Here is a 19,630-nt window from a genome sequence, read left to right on the forward strand (position 1 = left end):
TGCTTTTGGCGCAACACCTTTCTATTTGCTCCGTAAGGAAATGTGGGACACCTCTCAAATAGCTGGAGCTTCTTCCATAAGTGGCAACCCTTTTGGAGGACTTGGCACACCCATGGATTCAAAGGCACCCATTCAATCATTCTTTAATATTTTATATAATTTAACTTTCACTGCTTGTTTACTAATAAAAATCATATAAATGCCTTCTGTATCTATCGTCATGTTTATTTTATGGATGTGATTGTACATCTTAGACAAGTACAAAATGGCAAGGTCAGTTTTCAACAATACCACTTTTGATCTTGCAGTACGTTGCTTACTAAGGCCATGTTCACAGGAAGGAATTTCTGTGCGGAGTTCCGCATAAAAATTCCACTCTGATATTCTGCTGCAGCTGCAGTCCCATTGGATTTCAATAGGATTCTGCTGCACTGTGCACACGACTGAGTTTCAGCAGCAGATGTTTCTGTTGCGGAAATCCCAAACCCGGAGTCCGCAGAAAGAATAGACATGTCTATGAGAGAGCGCATTTCCAAGCAGTCCTCCGCTGTTGGGGGAATGTCCGCACAGAATTTTTCCGTGAGGACATTTGCCCGCGTGAACATAGCCTAAATCTACGTTAACGTGTACATAATTCCCGCAGGTTTTCCGCTATGGAATTCCTCAAGCTACTCATTGACTTCAGTGGGTTAGCAGCAAATCCTTTGGTGATTTTCATCAGCGGAAAATTTCTGCTGCACAAAACCAGAAGTGTTTTTGTACGTGTGAACGTACCCTAATAGAACAGCTTTACAGAAGTGTAGTGGCACATAAAACTGAGCAGTGCTTATGCAGTTATCCATTCTACTAGGATTAAAGGATACCTGTCTTAAAAAAAAATAATAATAAATATATATATATATTCTATATATTCTATATAATATGTTGTAGCAAAGTTTTGAGACCCCTCCCATTGATCTCTATTTGGAACATGAACATTCAGAGTTTCTCTTCAGAACTGCTTGGCTCTTCCCTCTAAGCAGCATGTGCAGCATACTGATAGTCTCTATTGACTTTCTTGGTCAATCTGCACACCACTCAGAAAAAGGCAGCGGCAAAGAGAAACGATCGGACAGAGCTAAAGAAGATTTTTTATTTTATGTTCACAGTTTATATTTAAAATAAAAAACAATGTTTTCTTTTACAAACCTTTTCTTTGGTAATTTCAGTTTGGCGATATAAGCCAGGCAGTAGTTAATTATTTCTTGTAACAGGTCTTCTCCTAAGTGGGCATGAATGCTCTGGAACAATTAAACCATACAGAAGCCATATAACAAACAAGCAGAATGTTTTCCAATACAACATTAAGCTTGGTTCACACTTGGTCAGTATTTTCACTAAAGGGGTACTCCACTGGAAAACATTTTTTTTAAATCAACTGGTGCCAGAAAGTTAAACAGATTTGTAAATTAGGACGAAAAATGCAGGAGCCAGCGGTATGATAAACTTCACCTTTTATTGTAATCCAAGTTAAAACTTCGACATGGACGTCTCAAATACATGCGATATAACCTCCTGGACAAGCAACATGACGCGTTTCAGGTCATGTGACCCTTCATCAGATGCATGATGGGATTGGGAGAAGTAGAATGTCTTATACCTAGCACAGTGAATCAGGTTATATACACCTGTTAATCACTAATTGCGGAGTGAAAAGATCTCTTCCCAGTCCCAACTGTGCACATGGTAACAAATACACATTGTGCATTTATTTTGTTACATAACAAACAGAAAAATAAAATTAGATAAATGAAAGAAGAACAAAGATCACGAGAAAACTTTCCAATAGCGAGTGTGCTGCAAAGATAAAACAAAATTTTGTAATGCAAAATGATGTCCGATTTTAAATTAAGGCCATAAGGCTGGAATGTGCGTAATGCATATATCCAATAAATTTCTCTGTTATGTAAGGTTTTTATTCTATCTCCACCTCTTTCTGGTTGTCGAACAATTTCGATCCCGTGAAATTCAAAATCGGACACATCACCTGCATGAACAGTTTTAAAATGTTTAGATACATTAGATGGATTGTTGTATGATATTGCGTTCACACCTCTCATGTGCTCCTGAATGCGTTCGTTTAGTATTACCCTCATAAGAGATGTTGCAGCTCTTGCAACGTATTCTGTATACTACATACGAAGATTGGCAATTAATAAACTGTTGAATTGCTATAGATTTTGAACAACTCGTCCCTCACAAGCCTCAAGTAAAATATCCAAAAATGGTGTAATGGTCTGATGCCAAGAATGGGTGAAAAATAAATTGTGAGGATTGTTATTGACATAGTCAACTAATTTGTTCGCCTCACTGTCAGAGGATGACCAAATAATAATGATATCATCCACAAACCTCCCATACCAAACCATGTGGGAGGAGAATGGATTGACATCACTAAAAATATATAGCATCTCCCACCAGTGAGCTACTGATGGGGATGACTTGGCACCCATAGAAGCACCTGTGCTTTGGATATAGAATTGTTCTTGAAAACAGAAAAAATTATGTGACAAAATGTAAGATAAAGCATCTAAAATAAAATTAGATAAATCTTCACTCTAAACCGAAAAATTGTACAGGATATCCGAGACAGCTCTAAGGGATAGAGAATGTGGCAACGAACAATACAACGATTCTATGTCTGAAGTTAGCCAAGAAAAGGCCGAATTCCATTCTATCTTTTCCACTATAGAAAGTAAATGCTGTGAGTCTTTAATATGGCTAAGACATGTAACTACCAAAGGCTGCAGAAGTAAATCAACCCATTCACAAAGTGGTTCATTGAAATAGCCGATTCCCGCAACTATGGGACGCAAAGGAGTAATATGGTGCTTTTTATTTTTTATTAACCCTCTGTGCCCAGGCTGCAAACTGAAACAAAACAAACTTTAACTCACCTGCCTATGTTCCCCCGCTGTCTGTGTCCTGTTCTCCGGTCCCTGTATTATTCCGCTTCCTGGGGATCGGTGAGTCACGATGCTTTCAGTGTATCACCAGCCGCAGCAGGACATTGCTGTGGCCGGTGATACGCTGAGAGCAGTGTAACTCACCAACCTGCAGGAAGCAGAAGAAGACAGGGACACCGACATCGGAGAAACGGGGGAACGTAGGCAGGTGAGTTAAAGTTTGTTTTGTTTCATTCTGCAGCCCGGGCACAGAGGGTTAATATAAAAAAAAGCCATAGTACTCCTTTAACTTTATTTTGCAATGTTATAGTCCCCATAGGGGACTATAACACTGCACACACTGATCTCTTACATTGATCGTCGTTATCCCATTAGTTAACATTGATCAATGATTCTGCCATTTGACTGCTCATGGCTGGATCTCAGGCACTGAGCAGTCATTCTGCGATTGGACACACAGGAAGAAGGTAAGGACCCTCCTTGTGTCCTCCAACTGTTCGGGATGCCACGATTTCGCACGGCGGTCCAGAACAGCCCACTGAGCTAGCTGGGGGTAGTTTACTTTCACTTTAGACGTGGCGATGAACTTTGAATGCCGCGTCTAAAGGGTTAATAGCGCGCGGCACCGCGATCAGTGCCGTGCGCTATTAGCCACGGGTCCTGGCCGTTGTTAGAGGCTGGGTCTGACCCGCGTTATAGAAAGGGAGCAGACTCAGGGCGTACAGGTATGCCCTGTGTCCTTAACAGGTTAAATACTACAGATAGCGCTGAATTATACGAAAAGCCTAATAAATATATCACTCAGTGACCCCAGTAATAGTAATGAGATCATCTCTGGTGTCAGTAGTAAAGAATTTATCTACAGCTGCCACTTAGGTGGGAATATTACTATATAATTGAATGGTTATCTAAGTATTGTAAATGACTATTCTAATCCGTTCCCCTAATCTGTTAAGAGAAGGTGTAACTGTAATGATCGACATATGCATTAGCCTAAGGTCTGCGGAACATGCCAATTTCAGTGGATGTGGACAATCATCTAATGTGTACAAGATGTTTGTCAGGCATTTGTTCACCATATGTCAGATTGGGGGTGGGGGGGAGGGGTGGGGGAAATTGGCCAGGTTGAATTGTCTAAATGTTTGTGCTCAAGGTTAAAAGGTGACAGAGGTGTCCGACAGGTGTCCCATTACTCATTGACATCATATGAATGCTCAGCCAAATTGAGCATGAACGTGTATAAAAGGTTAAGTAAGAACAATTGTCAGCTAAATTAGTTTTTGGATTGCAGCTTTTGAATGAGTAAGGCCAGAGTTACATGTTATCTACACTTTCCTCCAAGATAAAGATCAATGCTATAGGCTGCACTTTTCATTTTACTGGTTTACGACTTATTTTCACCACAGCACTTCAAACATTGGTTTTAGACGTTCCATCATAAAAAAAAAAAAAAAGTTGTAGCACTCACCTCTTTACAAAGAAACGTTCCATCCTTGTATGCCACCAGGCCATTTTCAGCAAACACAAAGTCAAACTTTTCAACCACTGAAATTATAGTATGGAATACAGAGTAAATAACTAAGGGCAATGGGCAAGGAACAAAGCCTGTATTATGTATGTAAATATCCTATACATAGATGAGAGAGGGCTGACAGGTTGGGAGAGATAGAGAGGAGATACAGTGATAGAATCCCATTGCATTTTTGTTTATTACCATCATCTCCCAGCTGTTCTTTAATTTTCTCAAAATCCGAACCTCCAACAACTCCAACCTTCACTTTTTTCCTTAAATTCTGTAAAAATTCTGCCATCACACTAGTGACTTTCTGAAATATAAAACAAAAATAGGATTAATGTGAATTCAAATAGAGAAGACAGACATGGTCGCACATCCACAACATGCGCAATGATCTAAGGCTTCTCAGCAACATATATTAAACTAACAGGTCGTTGGTGTACTTTATGATCATGAAGTGCAAGCCCACTAGCCACGTCACGGCCACCTGTAAGTAGTGGGTCCCTAACGTCCCTAGCATAAAATGGCGCAGCACTGAGCGGCAACCCCCACCGCCCCAACGCCAGTGCCCACAGGGGGGGATGACCGAATGGCAGAGCAGCCCCAATACCACTCAAACCAGTCCCAGGGCCATGTCTCCCCACAGACACAGCGCTGGGGCAGTAATGGACGCCACACAGCACTGCTCCAGTGTGAACAAGGTGTAAAAGCTCACTTACCATGTGCACCCAGTCAGAATGGGAGGCTGCCAGAAAGGAAGGGGTCCATGCAGCTTCCTGCTAATTTATATAGGGCTGGGCTGAGGGGGAGGGGCAGAGTACAAACGAAGTAAAAACAACAAAAAAGAGAGGGGGATAGAAAACACTGATGTGGTGCTGTGCGGCGTCCATTGCTGCCACGGCACCGTGTTTATGGGGAGGCGCGGCCCTGAGACTGGTTTGAGTGGCATTGGGGCTGCTCTGCCAGTGGGTCGTTCCCCCTGTGGGCACTGGTGTTGCGGCAGTGGTGGTCACCGCCCAGTGCTACGCCATTTTATGCTAGGGACGTTAGGGACCCACTACTTACAGGTGGCCGTGACGTGGCTAGTGGGCTTACACTAACGTCCTGTTAGTTTACAGGGGTTCTCCACTGCCCTGCCTGCCTCGAACACGGAAGCCCGCACACAGCGTTCGGAGTAATAAACTTCCGGACGCTGTGAACGGAGCTCCGGAAGCAGGGCAGCGGAGAACCCCTTTAATAAATGTTGCTTAGAAGCATTAGATCAGTGTGTATGTATGTTTTCTCTATTTGAATTCAAAAATAGGATTAAGAACATTCATACATAAGGTAGCTCTTACCACCCGTATAAAGGCACTATAGAATACCTATGTCAATATGAACAACAGTCTAAAGGAAATAAGTTCTAGTAAAGGTGTTTATAGATACAGGAATAAGGGATATAATCAAGATGCTGAAGTGCCGCAGCATCACAAGCCCCCCGTCCATCTATCTATCCCTGCTCACAGCATAGTGCCCTGTTTACAGATCACATTCTTATAAGCCTTGGTTCACATTGTGTTGTCTTTATACATTTATATATTAAACAGATGCAAACCTTATTCTGCTGCATGCAATATAGAAGAATCTGTTTCCCCACAGACTAAGTTATAAACAAACAAAGAGAAAGAAAAAACGCATTGCAACTTATCCTTTTTTTGTGCTATAAAAATAGTGTAGGCTACACAGTATTGGCAAATAAAAATGACCGCTCTAATTCATGGAGTTCCTGGTGAGCTTTTCCCTATACAGTGATCCCTCAACTTACAATGGCCTCAACATACAATAGTTTCAACGTACAATGGTCTTTTCTGGAACATTGTAAGTTGAAACCAGACTCAACATACAATGTACGGACAGTCCAGATCTGCGAAACGTGTCAAGGGCTGGAAGAACCGACCCGTCAGAATGGGCATTCACTGATAAAAACCCTGTATTACTGAAGTGTATGCACTGCCTGGTGTCTGGTACCGCCTCTACAGTACAGCAAGGTATTACATGTTCTGTACTCTTTACCTGTCCCAGAGTTAGCTGCTCCTTTGGACACCAGGTGAGGGCGGCTCCATTTTACTTTTTTTTTAGGATATGGTGTACTGTACAGGACCCTGAAGAAGCTCCTGTCCTCTACATAGACCAGTGTTTCCCAAAGAGGATGTCGCCAGCTGTTGCAAAACTACAACTCCCAGCATGCCCGGACAGCCGAAGGCTGTCCGGGCATGCTGGGAGTTGTAGTTTTGCAACAGCTGGAGGCACCCTGGTTGGGAAACACTGAAATAGACAGTGATTTACAGCTCCCAGCAGATATTTCTTACTTTTATATGTAAGGATTAGCTTAATCTGTATTAGTTATTTACTTATTTTTCTTTAATCCTCACTTTTTCCTATTTTTGGATGACATTTTGGAGGCTTCAGAACCAATTACCAGGTTTCCATAGAGTTATGGTCTCAACATACAATGGTCATCCTGGAACCAATTAATATTGTAACTTGAGGGACAGCTGTACACAGCAGCCAAGGTGAGGAAGCAGAGCTGCAGTGTAAGGTATACCGGCAGGACAGCCCTAATACAGCACAAGTGACCAAAAGTGAAGAAAATAAATAACAAATAAACGTGTCCTGCCGTGCCATGACTGTCACAGAATAATGAGAGTTGTAGTTCCACAAGAGGGTGGATACACGCACCTGCCTAGGAGCTGTCAATGTGCCGTCCACATCAAACAGGCAGAGCACATCCCCTCGTTCAGCCATAGCAGCACTCACAGGAGACCAACTTGTGAATGAAGTGTCCCCTCTCGGCTTCCGTCGTCCGGCCACATCATGACTTCCTCGTCACGTGAGAGGCGTTATGTGGCGTCAATACTGCAACTTCCACAGGCGCTATTGGCCCGCGCTGCATTCTGGGATGTGCATGGTTCATGACGGCGTGTGTGACCGGTGACAGGAACGTCCTGTAAGTGTCCGGGTGGAAATGTAACCTCACTTTACAGCCCATTGTTTGCAAATCAGGGTGTTTCCAGCTGCTGCAAAACTACAACTCCCAGCATGCCCGGACAGCCTACGGCTGTCCGGGCATGCTGGGAATTGTAGTTTTGCAGCAGCTGGAGGCACACTGTTTGGAAAACACTGTTCATGTCAATGGAATCTACATGTATGGGGGAGGGAGATTCCTGACAGATGGGAAGAAGCCTAGCATGCATGTTTATCACAGCAGACCCTTCATCACAGTACCATTGCCTAAGATTTATAAAAAAACTTTACTTACCCCTAAAATCCCCAATTCTCTGGTGTCCCCCACAAAGTCATCACGTGACGCTGCAGCCAATCACTGACCAATAGTCTTTAGGTCTTTGTGTTCATGTACAGCACATAGAGCAGCAAATAGTGATGATTGTCATTGCCCATATTCGAATTCGCGATATTTCGCAAATATATAGACGATTATTCGTCCTATATTCGTGAATTTCGCGTATTCGTTATATTCGCATATTCGTGTATTCGGGAAGAAAACAGTGAGGGGGTGGGCAACTTTACTATTGGTTGCTAGGGATGTTGTTGATAACCTCTGAGAAGTGTATTTGCATCATTCTAATTGGTCCACAAGTGAAAAGAAGGAATATGCGGAAAAAAGTGAATATTCGTAATTTCGAATATATAGCGAAAATATTTGCGAATACGCGAATTTGCGATATTAATGATAAAAATTCGAAATGCGAATATTTGCGCCCAACACTAGCAACAAACCCCAGGAGGTTAAAGGGTAACTGACAATTAACCCCTTAACGACGCAGGACTTAAAATATACATCCTGGTGAGCTGGTACTTAAAGCACCAGGACGTACATTTACGTCCTAAGCATAACCGCAAGCATCGATAGCACCCAGGGACCCGCCCGTAATGGCGGACATCCGCTGATGTCCGCCATTAACCCCTCAGATGCCGTGATCAATACAGATCACGGCATCTGCAGCATTGCGGTACTTTGGATGATCGGATCGCCCGCAGCGCTACCTCGGCGATCCGATCGTCCACAATGGCAGATGGAGGTCCCCTCACCTGCCTCCGCTGCCGTCCACGGGTCTTCTGCTCTGGTCTGCGATCGAGCAGACCAGAGCAGAAGATGAATGATAATACTGATCAGTGCTATGTCCTATGCATAGCACTGAACAGTATTAGCAATCGAATGATTGCTATAAATAGTCCCCTATGGGGACTATTAAAGTGTAAAAATAAAAGTAAAAAATAAAAGTAAAAAAAGGGGAAAAAAACCCTCCCCCAATAATAACGTAAATTGTCCCATTTTTCCTATTTCACACCCAAAAAGTGTAAAAAAATAAAAATAAATAAAAATGTTTTCTTTATATACATATTTGGTATCACCGCGTGCGTAAATATCCCAACTATTACAATAAAATGTTAATGATATCGTACGGTGAACATAAAAAAAAAAAGTCCTAAATAGCATTTTAATAACATTTTATTCCCAAAAAAATTTATAAAAAAAAAGTATTAAAAGTTTTATATAAGCAAATATGGTATCAATAAAAAGTACAGATCACGGCACAAAAAATGAGCCCTCATACCGCAGCATATACAGAAAAATGAAAAAGTTATAGGCCTTCAAAATAGGGAGACTTTTAAATGTACTAATTTGGTTAAACAGTTTGAGATTTTTTTTAAGCGCAACAGTAATAGAAAAGTATGTTATCATGGATATCATTTTAATCGTATTGATCCGAAGAATAAAGAACACACGTCATTTTTACCATAAATTGTACAGCGTGAAAACGAAACCTTCCAAAATTTGCTAAATTGCGGTTTTCTTTTTAATTTCCCCACACAAATAGTATTTTTTGGGTTGCGACATATATTTTATGGTACAGTGTGATGGCATTACAACGGACAACTGGTCGCACAAAAAACAAGCCCTCATACTAGTCTGTGGATGAAAATATAAAAGAGTTATGATTTTTTGAAGGCGAGGAGGAAAAAAAACAAAAATGTAAAAATAAAATAGTATCCATGAAGAGAAATGAAGATATCGGCACTCACCAGTGTGGCTGCAGGGTCTTCTTTATTGAGACATACTCACATGCGGGGTACAGAAGAGAGGGGAGTGGGGGGACAGGAGGTGGCGACCGAGCTCTAGTTTCGCACACTTGGTGTGCTTCGTCCTGGCCGGACGAAGCACACCAAGTGTGCGAAACTAGAGCTCGATCGCCACCACCTGTCCCCCCACTCCCCTCTCTTCTGTACCCCGCATGTGAGTATGTCTCAATAAAGAAGACCCTGCAGCCAGACTGGTGAGTGCCGATATCTTCATTTCTCTTCACGGATACTATGAACTTTGCTTGTATTATCTGAGCACCACCTGAGGCATTACAGCTACACCAACTCCCACCTGCCATTCCTAATCCAGCACACTCATGCAGTGCCGCATCTCCTATGTGAATTGTAAAAATAAAATAGTTTGAGTCCTTAAAGGGGTACTCCGGCGCTTAGACATCTTATCCCCTATCCAAAGGTTAGGGGATAAGATGCCTGATTGCGGGGGTCCCGCCGCTGGGGACCCCCGTGATCTTGCATGCCGCACCCCGTTTATAATCAGTCCCCGGAGCGTGTTCGCTCCGGGTCTGATTACTGGCGATCACGGGGCCGGAGCATTGTGACAGCTGTCACACCCCCTCCCATAGGCTTGCATTGAGGGGGCGGAGCCTTGATGTCACAACTCTCCGGCCCCGTGATCGACAGTAATCGGACCCAGAGCGAACACACTCCGGGGGCTGATTATAAACGGGGTGCGACGTGCAAGATCACGGGGGTCCCCATCGGCGGGACCCCCGCGATCAGGCATCTTATTCCTTATCCTTTGGATAGGGGATAAGATGTCTAAGCGTCGGAGTACCCCTTTAAGGCCCAAATGGACTGAGCCCTTAAGGGGTTAACAAAAACTTTAGGGGAGACCCCCAAACTTTTGACATGTCAAGTTTTTAAAATGAAAGTCATTTTAATGCAGACAGTTTTTCATGTAATTTCAGGTGCAGTTTTTAATGCAGTAATCCTATTGCTTTTCTCTAGACTGCAAAAAAATTGCATTAAAAACTGCATGTGTGATTCCAGCCTTAACCCATTAAGGACTCAGGATTTTTGCATTTTAGTTTTTACCTCCTCCCCTTCTAAAAATCATAACGCTTTCACTTTTCTACCTACAGACCCATATAAGGCTTGTTTTATGCGCTACCAATTTTACTTTGTAATTACATCAATCATTTCACCACAAAATCTACGGCGAAACCAGAAAAAAAATATTTGTGGGACAAAACTAATAAAAAATCCTTCTCTTTATTCTGTAGGTCCATACGATTAAAATGATACCCCACTTATATAGGTTTGATTTTGCTTTACTTCCAGTAAAAAATTATAACTTTTTGCACGAAAATTAGTGTGTTTAACCCCTTAAGGACTCAGCGTTTTTCAGTTTTTGCACTTTCGTTTTTTCCTCCTTACCTTTTAAAAATCGTAACCCTTTAGATTTTTGCACCTAAAAATCCATATGAGGGCTTAATTTTTGCGCCACCAATTCTAATTTGTAATGATATCAGTCATTTTACCCAAAATCTATGGCGAAACAGAAAAAAAATCATTGTGCGACAAAATTAAAGAAAAAAATAAATTTTGTAAATTTTGGGGGCTTCCGTTTCTACGGTGTACATTTTTTGGTAACAATGACACTTTATCTTTATTCTGTAGGTCCATACACTTTAAATGATATGATCTGAAGTTTTAATTGGTACCATTTTTGTTTTGATCAGACTTTTTGATCGCTTTTTATTCCTTTTTTTATGGTATGAAAGTACGCTAAGCTATTTTGGACTTTACAATTTTTTTGCGCGTTAGCCATTGACCGTGCAGTTTAATTTACCATATATTTTTATAGTTCGGACATTTACGCACGTGGCGATACCATATATTCTTATTATGTTTATATATTTTTTATATGGAATTTGGGAAAAGGGGGGTGATTTAAACTTTTAATAAGGAAGAGGTTAATGAGTGTGTTTTTAAACTTTTTTTTTTTACACTTTTAGTCCCCTTAGGGGACTTTTAGGAGGAATCGTCTGATTCCTCATACAGATGAATGTGAGCTTTATCATTAGGAGCTTTGGAAACAGCATAGAAGGAGAGGTAAGCCCTCCGGCTACCTCCACAGTGGATCGCCCCCTCACGATCCAACCCACTGGACCATCAGGGATGGGATACAGGCACCTTTAGACGCCACTGTCAGCTTTGACAGCAGCGATCTAAAGGGTTAATAGCTGCCCGAGGCGATCGCTGCATATTAACGCCGGCCCCATCTACAAGAATCAGCTGGGGGCCGGCCGGTATGATGCAGGCTTGAGTCGGGAGCCAGCGTCATACCTAGTTAACGGCCATTGGATGAGTATAGACGTCCATGGTCGTTAACCAGTTAAGGGCGTGGCACAACAGCAGTGTGAAACTTGCCTTATCGATGCTCGATTGCTCTAGCCTGTCATGGCTGGCTGGAGCATTCGATCACCTATCGGATGGCGAGGAGGCAGGTAAGGGCCCTCCCCCAACCTGTCCTCTCAGCTGATCGGGACACCGCAGTGTTTTATTTTCCCACTTATGAAAGAGCCCTATGGGTAAGTTCACATGTGGTAAATTTAATGCAGAAATTTCTGTGACAATATGTCAGGTCCATTAATTTGAGTGTAAATATTTCAGATGAACAGGAGAGTAGCAGTAAGTTCTGCATGAAATCTACCATGTGTAAATTCACATTAATAGTGACCTGATTTGTGAGCGTACACAGTTTGTAGGACTTGAAGGTGCAGGTGGCTATGCTTCTGAACATCACAGGAGAAAGTGAATAAGACACAGTACCATCTTATATCCAAATAAAACCTAATATGCAGGTCAGGACTGGAGTCCTTTTCTTGCAGCATGTGTTCATTGCATAGGAATTCAGGCTGCACTGTGAATATACTTCTGGTAACATCGGCTTTTTACACTGATGGAATGACCGATCCAGCTCTACATGAGTTGTTGGTATCACTTATAGTGCCCCTATTTTGCACTTAAAGGGGTACTCCGGTGGAAAACATTTTTTTTTTTAAATCAACTGGTGCCAGAAAGTTAAACAGATTTGTAAATGACTATTAAAAAATCTTTACCCTTCCAGTACTTTTTAGCAGCTGTATGCTACAGAGGAAATTCTTTTTTGTCTTGTCCTCAGTGCTCTCTGCTGACACCCGATGCCCTTATCAGGAACTGTCCAGTGCAGGAGAAAATCCCCATTGTAAACCTATGCTGCTCTGGACAGTTCCTGACATGGGCATCAGGTGTCTGCAGAGAGCACTGTGGCCAACACAAAAAAGAATTTCATCTGTAGCATACAGCTGCTACAATGTACTGGAATGTACAGGATTTTTTAATAGAAGTAATTTACAAATCTGTTTAACTTTCTGGCACCAGTTGATTTAAAAAAAAATGTTTTCCACCGGAGTACCCCTTTAAATCTATTGTAACTTAGTCTTCATCTTTGACTCCAGCCAATGACGTCAGTTTTACTGAAAATTCTGGGAGTTGTAGTTTTGCAACAGCTGGAGGCACACTGGTTGGCAAACACTGATCTAAAGTTTTGGTGGTATTCAGGAAGGAGGACAGGCACTGCACCTGTTAGCCACTTGAGAATTAAAGGGGTATTCCACTGGAAAACATTTTTTTTTTTTTTAATCAATAGGTGTCAGAAAGTTAAACAGATTTATAAATTACTTCTATTAAAAAAATCTTAATCCTTCCAGTACTTATCAGCTGCTGTATGATCCACAGGCAGTTCTTTTCTTTTTGAATTTCCTTTCTGTCTGACCACAGTGCTCTCTGCTGACACCTCTGTCCATTTTCGGAACTGTCCAGAGTAGGAGCAAATCCCCATAGAAAACATCTCCTGCTCTGGACAGATCCCGATATGGACAGAGATGTCAGCAGAGAGCCCTGTGGCCAGACAGAAAGAAAGGAACTTCCTGTGGATCATACAGCAGCTGATAAGTACTGGAAGGATTAAGATTTTTTTTTTTAATAGAAGTAATTTACAAATCTGTTTAACTTTCTGGCACCAGTTGATGGAAAAATAAATGTTTTCCAGTGGAGTACCCCTTTAAAGAAGATAATTGGAGCTGCTGGTTACATAAGAGAATATACTGCATGTTCTATTTGCTTGCTGTTGTTGTATATTTCGGCGAGGCTGGTTACTGACGTGCCCTTGTCCTTTGGTAGGTTACATTACCATGGCACAGCTCACCATGAGGTCTTTAAGGATCAGTCCTCTATGTAAACAGTTTCCAGTTCAGTTGTGGAAATGTAAAGAACCTTGCAGAACCATCTCCATTGGATGTTTGAGGATTACTCGCCCTTCACATGGAGAGGTTTCTCAGTTATTGTCATCTAAAAATAAGAACTGGCAGAAAGAACCTCCAGGGTTGTTCTGTACGTCTTCAACCTCTAACACAAAGACTGACGACTCCTCCAAGTTTAAGTTGATCTACAAGTTTCCAGCAATAAGGTATTGCCGGGCAGTTTCCAGGCTGAAGCTTGTGCAGACCACATTGTCTATGCTGATTCTCCCCCCTGTATATTACTACTATTTCCAAGGACAGATCACACAGTTTGCTGTTGTTTATAGCACCGGAGCTGCTGTTTTTGCTGGTATCATGCTGTATGGTCTTAGCCATTACCTACGTAGAATAATTGGGATGTTGTATGTGGACGATGACCTAAGAACTGTGAAGGTTTCCTACCTGACTTTTTGGGGAAACAGAAAAAATATTTTTGTTCCAATTGATGATGTAAAACAGCTTTCAGAAACCGGAGATGGTAAGCATGAAATTCTCCGCCAATTCGCACGATACAGCAAACCTGATGTACTGTACTTTACTACTCGGTACGGTTTTGTCCTGGACAGAGAGAAATTCACTATGGTTTTTGGAAAATTGGAATAAAATAATAAAGAACAATTTTTACACTCTAGTCTGTTTGCAAACGGGTCCTATATTTGCTCATTCTTATAAACAGTTAATTCTTCTGATTTATATACAATACTGGTTACGTTAAAATATACATGTATTGGCTACTTTATTACGTACACCTGTTCAATAGCTTATTAACACAAAATATCTTATCCACAGTGCTCTCTGCTGACACCTGATGCTCTTATCGGGAACTGTCCAGTGCAGGAGAAAATCCCCATTGCAAACCTATGCTGCTCTGGACAGTTCCTGATAACGGGCATCAGGTGTCTGCAGAGAGCACTGTGGACAAGACAAAAAAGAAATTAAAAAAAGAAAAATTATTTCCTCTTTGGCATACAGCTGCTAAAAAGTACTGGAAGGGTAAAGATTTTTTAATAGTCATTTACAAGTCATTTACAAATCTGTTTAACTTTCTGGCACCAGTTGATTTAAAAAACGTCCGTCAAGTAATTTACAAATCTGATGTAAAAAAAAAAAAAAATCAATTTCCACCGGAGTACCCCTTTAAATCTATTGTAATAGGCAGGATGTAACTTAGTCTTCATCTTTGACCCCAGCCAATGACGTCAGTTTTACTGAAAATTCATTTCCATTTCCATGCTGTTTCCATAATTTTGGAGGAAAAGTGGGACCATAAAGTAGGGATCGACCGATTATCGGTATGGCCGATATTCACGATTTTGGGCATTATCGGTATTAGGCAATTACCTAGCCGATAATGCCCCGCACCGCCCCCACCGCACCACGACCAACCCCCGACCCGCCGCACCGCGACCGCCCCCCCCGACCCACCGCACCCCGTCGCACCCCCCACCGTAGTGCTGGGCGGTATACCGGTATGGATTTTTGCCCATACCGCTATACCGGTCGGGCCCCTCCCCCACCCTCCGAGTCAATAAAAAAAAATTAAACTTACCCGTAATGGGGGTGGTCCGGGCCATCCATCCTTCCTTCCTGTAGTGTCCAACGGCCTTCCGGGTGGAGGGTGAACCGGTCCGGGCTGTCCTTCTTCTCCGGGGGTCATCTTCTCCACTTCGGGCAGGCTCCGGCCTAGTACGCTGCATAGACGCCGCTACGCCGTGACGTCAGGTGCGTCGCTGCGCACGGGCGTCACTGCGCAGCGGCGTCTATGCAGCGTACTAGGCCGGAGCCTGCCCGGAGTGGAGAAGATGACCCCCGGAGAAGAAGGACAGCCCGGAACGGTTCACCCTCCACCCGGAATGCCGCCGGACACTACAGGAAGGAAGGATGGATGGCCCGGACCACCCTGACAGGTAGGGGGAGAGAAGCGGGTGGTGGCGGCCTATGACCCCGCAAAAGCCACTGCAGTGCATTGATTTAAAGCGCCCACTTTAAATCAATTACCTGCAGCGGTGTCGAGGGGGGATAAATAGCCGATAACTTATACCGGAATATCGGTATAAGTTATCGGCTATCTGCCTTAACCTCCACCGATTATCGGTATCGGCCCTAAAAAAACGATATTGGTCGATCCCTACTAGGGGTGTGAATCGCCAAGAATTTGGCGATTCGATTCGAATCGTGATACCAGTGTGGCGATTCGATATATCCCGATATATCGCGATACCGTCTAGGTGACGATACATCGCGATATATCCCGATACATCGCCCACCTGGGAGCATTCATAGATCCCAATAGACGCCGCTGTCAGCTTTGACAGCGGCGATCTAGTACTCCGGTGCTCACTTTTCTCATGTTATCCCGTCCGGGCTGCAAAATAAAATAAAACGCACTTTATCTTACCTGCCAACGAGCCCGCGGAGCTCCGGTACAGTCCGGTACAGGTGTTGGGTCCCCGGGCTGTATTCTTCTTACTTCCTGTTAGTCCGGCACGTCACATGGAGCTTCAGCCTATCACTGGCCGCAGCGATGTCCCGCCTCCGCTGGTGATAGGCTGAAGCTCCATGTGACGTGCCGGACTAACAGGAAGTAAGAAGAATACAGCCCGGGGACCCAACACCTGTCCCGGAGCTCCGGGGGCTCGTTGGCAGGTAAGATAAAGTGCGTTTTATTTTATTTTGCAGCCCGGACGGGATAACATGAGAAAAGTGCGCACCGGATACTCCTTTAATAGCCAGCCGCGGCGATTGCCGCATGCTGGCTATTAGCGGCGGCCCCCGGCTACTGAAATCAGCCGGGGGTCGCATAGTACGGAGCGGGCACGAGTCGGAGCCCGCTCCATACACCCAGAGCGCCACCGTGTCAGATCCGGCCTGCCCGGCTCCACAAATGTGGAACTTTTATCTCCTGATGCCCGGGACATGACATGCTGTTCCAGGCGTCCGCAGATAAAAATTCCACATCCCTAAAAGAATCGATTCAAAAATATTTTGAATCGATTCTGTATCGGCAAATGAAAAAATCGCGATTATCGCGAGAATCGATTTTTTTCTTACATCCCTAATCCCTACCATAAAGCACATGTTCTGAACCTCAGCCCAAGCTCCTTGTATACTGACTTAGTGACTGGGCCAAACCCAAATAGACACAATAAGGAGGACTATGTACAGAAGGGCAAGTCACGTGTCTACTTTATTGTAGCACCCAATTGTCCAGATTCTGGCTGATAATGAATAAAGTGTAATCTTACTTTGTTTTAAAGGGGACTGGGTAATGAAACTAGATTGAACATCTAAAGCACAGTTTCCCAACCAGTGTGCCTCCAGCTGTTGCAAAACTACAACTCCAAACAAGGCTGTCCGGGCATGCTGGGAGTTGTAGTTTTGCAACAGCTGGAGGCACACTGGTTGGGAAACTCTGATCTAAAGTTTTGGTGGTATTCAGGAAGGAGGACAGGTTAGCCACTTGAGAATTAAAGGGGTACTCCACTGGAAAACTTTTTTTTTTTTTTAATCAACTGGTGCCAGAAAGTTAAACAGATTTGTAAATTACTTCTATTAAAAAATCTTAATCCTTCCAGTACTTATCAGCTGCTGTATGATCCACAGGAAGTTCTTTTCTTTTTGAATTTCCTTTCTGTTTGACCACAGTGCTCTTTGGTGACATTTTCGGTACTGTCCAGAGTAGGAGCAAATCCCCATAGAAAACCTATCCTGCTCTGGACAGTTCCTGACATTGACAGATGTGTCAGTAGAGAGCACTGTGGCCAGACAGAAAGGAAATTCAAAAAGAAAAGAACTTCCTGTGGATCATACAACAGCTGTCACGCCCCCTCCCATAGACTTGCATTAAGGGGGCAGGGCATGACGTCACACGGGGGCCCGATCTTCCTTTCCCGCGACGTCACGATCTTCTGTTCCCGTGGTCGGGAGCCAGAACCTCCAGCGCTGCCGGAAGCAGATACAGGTGTGTGCTACATGCTATATTGTGGGGGTCCCCAGCGGCGGGACCCACGTGATCAGACATCTTATCCCCTATCCTTTGGATAGGGGATAAGATGTTGAGGGGTGAAGTACCCCTTTAAGCCAAGTTCTTTCAGGGTTGCTCGAAAAATGACTTTGTACCAAATGTTCACGTATATTCTTTCCTCACCGATAGGTTATTAAAGGATGAGGGGTAATCACCTCCCTCAAATCGACATTTGCCAACAGTATTGGCCAATACTTGCATAATATTTTCATCACCTGCTTGTTATTAATCAATAAACCGGACCATCCTAGGCTGTTCTAATGATAATGATTTATTGGTCAAAAACTCATTTCTAGGTGCAGCCCTAGCTCTGGCAAAGGCTCTATGGAGGACTTTTTATTTTATATCCTTTCGCCATAAATCTTCCATATAACAAGTTGCTCTCTTGTAAGAAGGCATCAGTACTGGAACCATTTTTTTCCCCTTAAATACTGACCTATGGGGATCCCCTCAGTGCCCTGCTTCCTCAAAACAAAGCCATGGTCTGTGGTGAAACATGTTGAGGGGGGCTGAGAATTAGGTTTTAGATCTTGTGCTTAACTCATATATTCTGCATGTACACTACAGGTACTTGCATATAGTGTATTGTACTGTACCATTGTGAAGTGAACCCACTCCACTACCTGCATTTTATACATTAGTTCTTAGCACTAATATTTTAAAGTTTTGTATGCAATATTTACAATAAAGCTTGTGGGTTTTTAATATATGGGAAAGATAGGTATTTGTGGCTTACCATAATGGTGATCTATGGGTATATGAATTTGAGTTTACCCTCCATATACTGTATTGCTCTGCGTATTAAAGGAAAACTGTCACATATTTTCTCCTGCACTATCCACATGTACTGGTGGATAGTGCGGGAGACGCTGATTAAAACGAGCCCTACCTTGGTCTGATCCGCGCCGCCGTTCGCCCGCAATTGTAGTTTTAATCTCTGTGTATATCCGGCTGTAACTGGCAAAGGCGGGGCTTCTGCGGGCCACTCATGAATATTCATCCCTCCCTCTGGTTAGGAGCGGCGAAAAAAGGGAGAACAGGAGTGATGAATATTCATGATGTCAGTGTCAGTTAGCCCGCAGAAGCACCGCCTTTGCCAGTTACAGCCGGATATACACAGAGAATAAAACTACAAGTGCGGGCGAACGGCGGCGCGGATCAGACCAAGGTAGGGCTCGTTTTAATCAGCGTCTCCCGCACTATCTACCAATACCGGTGGATAGTGCAGGAGAAAATATGTGACAGTTTTCCTTTAAAGATTTTTCTGCACACACGCCACAAACAGACGCTTGAGGTATGTATATGCAATTTTGGACATGTTGGCTCCATTTTGGAAGAAGATGCTGTGGATAACAAGTTATTTGGTCATAACAAGGGGTGTTATGCATGGCATCAAAAGAAGACAGCATTCCATGACAAACACTAGTTACCCACAGTAAAATTTGTGGGGGTTTCATCATGCTGTGTAGCCAGTCCTGGTACTGGGAGTACAGTGGTCCCTCAACATACGATGGTAATTCGTTCCAAACGACCCATCATCATTTGTCAAATCCATCGTATGTTGAGGGATCCGTGCAATGTAAAGTATAGGAAGCTGTACTCGCGATGCTGTCCCAGGGGCTCCCGATGCTGTCCCGCTGCTCCAGTGTCTTCTTCAGGATTCTCCGGCTTCTTCCGCATCTTCTGCAGGGTCCGG

General features: G+C 43.3%; 2 protein-coding genes across 2 annotated transcripts in view; one reads left to right on the top strand and one right to left on the bottom strand.

Moving 5' to 3' along the window:
• Positions 1-7,379, bottom strand: part of PMM2 (phosphomannomutase 2) — a 22,458-nt gene extending 15,079 nt beyond the window's left edge. The window contains exons 1-4 of the mRNA XM_056533724.1: positions 7,180-7,379; positions 4,660-4,771; positions 4,414-4,490; positions 1,189-1,280 (exon numbers count right to left, since the gene is read on the bottom strand). Coding sequence (XP_056389699.1) covers positions 1,189-1,280; positions 4,414-4,490; positions 4,660-4,771; positions 7,180-7,245 — 347 coding nt within the window. The 5' untranslated portion in view covers positions 7,246-7,379. The remainder of the gene's footprint in view (positions 1-1,188; positions 1,281-4,413; positions 4,491-4,659; positions 4,772-7,179) is intronic.
• On the top strand, positions 7,306-14,642 carry TMEM186 (transmembrane protein 186). Its single transcript, XM_056533725.1, has 2 exons — positions 7,306-7,447; positions 13,792-14,642. The coding sequence occupies exon 2, from the start codon at positions 13,803-13,805 to the stop codon at positions 14,511-14,513; it is 711 nt and encodes a 236-aa protein (XP_056389700.1). The 5' UTR covers positions 7,306-7,447; positions 13,792-13,802; the 3' UTR covers positions 14,514-14,642.
• Positions 14,643-19,630: the final 4,988 nt, after the last annotated feature.

This window comes from Hyla sarda, chromosome 8 (assembly GCF_029499605.1).
Source record: "Hyla sarda isolate aHylSar1 chromosome 8, aHylSar1.hap1, whole genome shotgun sequence".
Lineage (NCBI taxonomy): Eukaryota > Metazoa > Chordata > Amphibia > Anura > Hylidae > Hyla > Hyla sarda.